Raw genomic sequence first — 5,167 nt, 5'->3', positions numbered from 1 at the left:
GTTCAAGGGTCAGCTGTAGTTTAAAGGGTTTTTCTTGGGATGCCTGGGTGGCTCAGTCAGTTGAGTGTCTGTCTTCAGCTCAGGTCATGATCCCAGGGTCCTGGGGTCGAGTCCCACATAGGGCTCCTTGCTCAACAGGGAGCCTTCTTCTCTCTCTGCCTGCTGCTTCCCCTGCCTGTGCACTCGCGTTCTCCCTGTTTCTCTCTCTGACAAATAAATAAGATCTTTAAAAAAATAAATAAAGGAAAAGAAAAGGGATTTTCTTGTCACTTGGGACTCTTGGAGATTTTCTCTGTACACTGGCTTGTCTTTTGCCACAAAAACTGATTGATTGGTTGATTGATTTTTAAAAGATTTTATTTATTCATTTGATAGAGCCTGAGCAGGTAGAAGAGGGAAAGGAAGAAGCAGACTCCTTGCTGAGTTGGGAGCCAGATGCTGGGCTTGATCCCAGGACCTGGAGCTCACAACCAAGGCACAGGCAGACACGCTTAACCATCTGAGCTACCCTGGCACCCCACAAAACCAGTTTTATTTTGATTTACTTTTAAAAAGTTTTATTTCTTGCTTCCCAGTCTGCATACCATCATTTTGTTTGTTTCTTGTTTTTTTCCTTTTTGGGTCTAATTGCATTAGTTAAGAATTCTAGTACAAGGTTGTCTAGGATTGGTGAGAGGGGGACATCCTTGCATTCTTCTTTTTTTTTTTAAGATTTTATTTATTTATTGGACAGAGAAAGAAATCACAAGTAAGCAGAGAGGCAGACAGAGAGAGGAGGAAGCAGGCTCCCAGCTGAGCAGAGAGCCCTATGCGGGGCTCCATCCAGGGATGCTGGGATCATGACCTGAGCCGAAGGCAGAGGCTTTAACCCACTGAGCCACCCAGTCTTCCTTTTTTTTTTTTTTTTTAGTAAGATTATTTATTTAATATTATTTATTTATTTGACAGAGAGAGAGATCACAAGTAGACAGAGAGGAAGGCAGAGGGAGAGGGGGAAGCAAGCTCCTGCTGAGCAGAGAGTCCGATGCGGGGCTCGATCCCAGGACCCTGAGATCATGACCTGAGCCGAAGTCAGAGGCTTAACCCCACTGAGCCAGCCAGGTAACATCGTTCTTCTTGACGTTACCAAAAAACGTCTAGTTCTTTCAGGGTAGGGTATTAAACAAGAGTTCAGTTGGTGGGGTGCCTGGGTGGCTCAGTCATTCAGTGTCTGCCTTCGGCTCAAGTCATGAGCCTGGCATCCTGGGATCGAGCCCCGAATCGGGCTTCCTGCTCAGCGGGGAGCTTGCTTCTCCTTCTTAGCTCTCCAGTGCTTGTTGTGTTCCCTCTCTCATTCTGTCTCTGTAATTAATAAATAAAATCTTAAGAAAAAAGAGTCCAGTTGATGTAGAGGCGGTGTGGGCAGAGAGGAAGCATTCTCCACTCCAGTGATTCATTCTCAATGTCTTGTGAGCCTGTGTACCTGGACTTGACCTTCTGTGGTATAATGAGAAAGGTATGTCCTCTTTGTCCTTAGTTCCTAAGAAAAATCTCTTGAAGCCCTTGGAATTACTCGAGTGATAAGGGTGATTGTGTCCTTTTTTTTTTTTTTTTAATAAAGGGGTAACATCGGGCTCTCTGCTCAGCAGGGAGCCTGCTTCCTCCTCTCTCTCTGCCTGTCTGTCTGCCTACTTGTGATCTCTGTCCATGAAATAAATAAAGAAAATCTTTAAAATAAAGAAGTGACTCTTGGCCATCTCCTAGATAGCTTCTGGATGGGGATTGGACACCAGGAACATGAAGCCTTGATTAGGGGCATGGGACTTTGAGCCCCAGCTCCCAATCTCTGGAGAGAGGAGAGGAGCTGTAGAGTTGTTAATCACCAATGGCCAGTGATCTAACAAATTGTGTCCATTTAATGAAATCTCCCATCAAAATCCGTAAAGACCCGAATCAGAGGGTCTCCAGGTTGGTGAACACATACATACTGGTGCTGGGAGGTTGGCATGTCCAGAGAGTACCGCTCTACAGCCAGCAACCCCCACCCCGCCATCCCCCTCACCAGTATGACCCCCTTACTTTGATCTATGCATCGCTACCTTTGTTCCTGCACTGTATCCTTTAGAACATATCAGTATACTTCAGGGGAGTTCTTACCGTTGATCCGGGAACTTACCAGACGTGATGGCACTCAGAGGGAACCTGAGTGTGTAGGCAGTTGGGCACAGATGCCAGCAGCCTGGCCTCCCTGTCTGTGGCTGGCATCTGGAATGGGGCCACCAGTGTGTGGGGCTGAGCTCTCCACCTGCAGAGTCGGACATGAACTCTGGGATTAGCGTTGGACTTGAACTGAACCCATGTGACCCCTGTTTGGTGACACAGAGTTGGAAAAATGACATTGAACAGTCACTGCGTGTTGGGTATTAGGCAGAGGATTAAAAACCCTATTGTCCTCACAAGTATTCCACCTCGTGGAAAAGGCTGGAAGAGCCTCGGGTTGGCTATTTCCTTCCTCCCAGGTCAGAGAGGCTCTGGGAGAATCCCAGTCAGTGACGCTCTGATGAAATAGATTGTTTTGAAGTCAGGCCTTTTTTTTTTTCCATTTTGTTTTGTTAAGATTTTTTTATTCATTTATTTGACAGCACAAACAGGGGTAGCAGTAGAGGGAGAGGGAGAAGCAGGCTTCCCTGCGGATCAGGGATCCTCATTTGGGGCTGGATCCCAGAACCTTGGGATCATGACCTGAGCCAAAGGCAGACACTCAACGACTGAGCCACCGAGGTGCCCAAAAGTCAGGCCTTGTTAAGAAGCCTAGAATATTCCTGGCATATTTTTATTTTTATTTATTTATTTTAAAAAATATTTTATTTATATTTGGCAGAGATCAAAAGTAGGCAGAGAGGCAGGCAGGCAGAGAGGGAGAAGCAGACTCCCTGCTAAGCATAGAGCCATATGTGGGGCTCGATCCCAGGACCCTGAGATCATGACCTGAGCCGAAGGCGGAAGCTTAACCCACTGAGCCACCCAGATGCCCCTTCCTGACATATTTTTAAATGTCTACTTTTTGTCTCTAATTTTGGAGACAGTGGTTTGCCATGTTACCTCAGTTCTGTGATGAAAGAGTTGTCGATTTCAGGTTTTTTGGCTTTTGTCTTCTGAGGACTAGAAGCCAGCTTCTAAGACATGTCCAGCCAGACACCAGAAGGCTGTGACTCCTCTTCTGATGTTTGACTGCTGACAGCTTTCAACCCTCATTTCTCCTTCCCCCACTTTGTGCCCCACATTTGTACAAGGGGACCAAACAGCCTGGGTGCTCCTTCCTTTGGTTTTGGCAAATGATTCAATCCACTGCCGTGTCCCTGTCCCCCAACTCTCACCCTAGCCCACCCCAACCCAGGCCAGGCTGCTTTCCTTGCTCTCTCCCCGCATTTCCTACCTGCTTAAGAGGCCTGTCCTGTGATGCCCTCCCTGGACGTTTGCATTATGGAAGGAAGAAACACTTTCTTTCTTTCTTTTTTTTTTTTTTTTTTAAAGATCTATTTATTTATTTGACAGACAGAGATCACAAGTAGGCAGAGAGGCAGGCAGAGTGGGGTGGGGGGAAGCAGGCTCCCCGCTGAGCAGAGAGCCCGATGTGGGGCTCGATCCCAGGACCCTGGGATCATGACCTGAGCTGAAGGCAGAGGTTTTAACCTACTGAGCCACCCAGGTGCCCCGGAAGAAACACTCTCATACCCTGTAGGCATGTGTCAGTGTCGACAGTCTGAACCAAATCTCAGGCAGGGGCCCACCTGCCCATGTGGTTGACCCTAACAGTCACACAGTAGGTTACCTGCTGCGTATTTGGCAATCCTCTTTGCTTTCTTTTTCTCTTGATAAATCTTCCAGATCTTTGATATTAGTGCATGTCATCCTTGTATAAGTCTGAGTGCAAATGCGTGAAAAATTCTGTGGACATTGTTGAAAAATTCTTGGGCTATAGACAGTGATCAGATCAGACTTATAGGAAATAGCAGTGGATTGAATCACTTGATCCTCCTGCATTCTTTTTTTTTTTTTTTTTTTTAAGAATTTTACAAGTTTAATGTGAAAATTAAAAAAAGAAAAAAAATACAAATAGAAAGAAGTTCATATTCTTTAATGTTGTACAAAACAGTATGAGTAGAACCAAAAGTAAATTAAACATTATCACATTTGTTTACACCACCATCTAGTTCTTCATATTAACTTTACTATTCAAACAACAGAAAGTTAGGTAGCAATTTAGGGATTGGGAAAGAGATATAAACCAAAAAAAACTTTTCTACCATATTTATTCTACACTGTGTATAGCTGTGCTCACAGAGACGGCTTCTTTTACTTCTCCACTGTGCAGGAATTCAGTTGTATATAAAATTGAACCTGCTCAGAAGCTGAGGGAGACTAGAAATGATGGGTCCATATCCTGGTGCATTGTCATACAATTCAAACAATGGTGCAGCTACAAGCTTGTAATTTTTAGGGACTGCAAACAAGGCTTTCTCTTGAAGTTGAACCAAAAACAACTTCTTATGTTCCTTAGGTTTTGTAATATGTGCAGGAATATACGGGTACTGAGGAGGTTCAAAATTTGGTCTCCACCAGTTACCAATGCAGTCATCAATGACCCAGTCTTGCAGGACCCCATCTTGACGACCCAGTATCTCTGTCATTAAGCGTTTTAGTCCTTCAACTTCATCTTCTCCTGGGTTAAGTTCACCACCAGGTAATTTGAAGAAAGTTGTTCCCAGCTGTAGCAGTAACACATGTGGTAGCCGGTGCTCATGAACAATCAGAACCCCTTCTACAGTCCTTCTCATTCCAATTTTATCAAATTCCTCCCTCATGCGCTGAAATCTGGCTGCAACAGAGCTGTCCTTCTCATACAGGGGCTCTTTTGTACCAAAAGTATAATTGGTAAGAGGGTACAGGTTGATGGTGCGCTCCAGGGTGAGGGGCTTGATCTGCTGGATGTACTTGTTGCCGAACTGGTTGACTCCCCGCGGCCAGCCGGTTTGTGAGCGATTAGGCGGCACCACGGACATACTGGCGAGCTCGAATACTTGCGGAGAGTGGAAGTGGGGCAGGCAGGGAGTCTTTCCCTTGCCGGTAGCGGTTATTTGCGTCCCCCTCAGCAGACGCCACCCGCCATTAACATGAGAGCGCAAGA

The 5,167-nt window shown here is 45.7% G+C and overlaps 1 protein-coding gene across 1 annotated transcript; it reads right to left on the bottom strand.

The window, feature by feature from the left end:
* Positions 1–4,098: 4,098 nt before the first annotated feature.
* On the bottom strand, positions 4,099–5,167 carry LOC116883122 (cleavage and polyadenylation specificity factor subunit 5-like). The gene has a single exon (XM_032884103.1). It carries the CDS (start codon positions 5,040–5,042, stop codon positions 4,359–4,361), a length of 684 nt encoding a protein of 227 aa, XP_032739994.1. The 5' UTR covers positions 5,043–5,167; the 3' UTR covers positions 4,099–4,358.

This window comes from Lontra canadensis, unplaced genomic scaffold (assembly GCF_010015895.1).
Source record: "Lontra canadensis isolate GAN:19392208 unplaced genomic scaffold, GSC_riverotter_1.0 scaffold88, whole genome shotgun sequence".
NCBI lineage: Eukaryota > Metazoa > Chordata > Mammalia > Carnivora > Mustelidae > Lontra > Lontra canadensis.
Note: the sequence above shows the minus strand (reverse complement) of the source record. Positions and strands in the feature narration are given on the sequence as shown.

What these genes read in the sequence shown, in the direction of transcription:
- LOC116883122 (XM_032884103.1), bottom strand. Translation starts at nt 5,042, where the DNA reads ATGTCCGTGGTGCCGCCTAATCGCTCACAAACCGGCTGGCCGCGGGGA.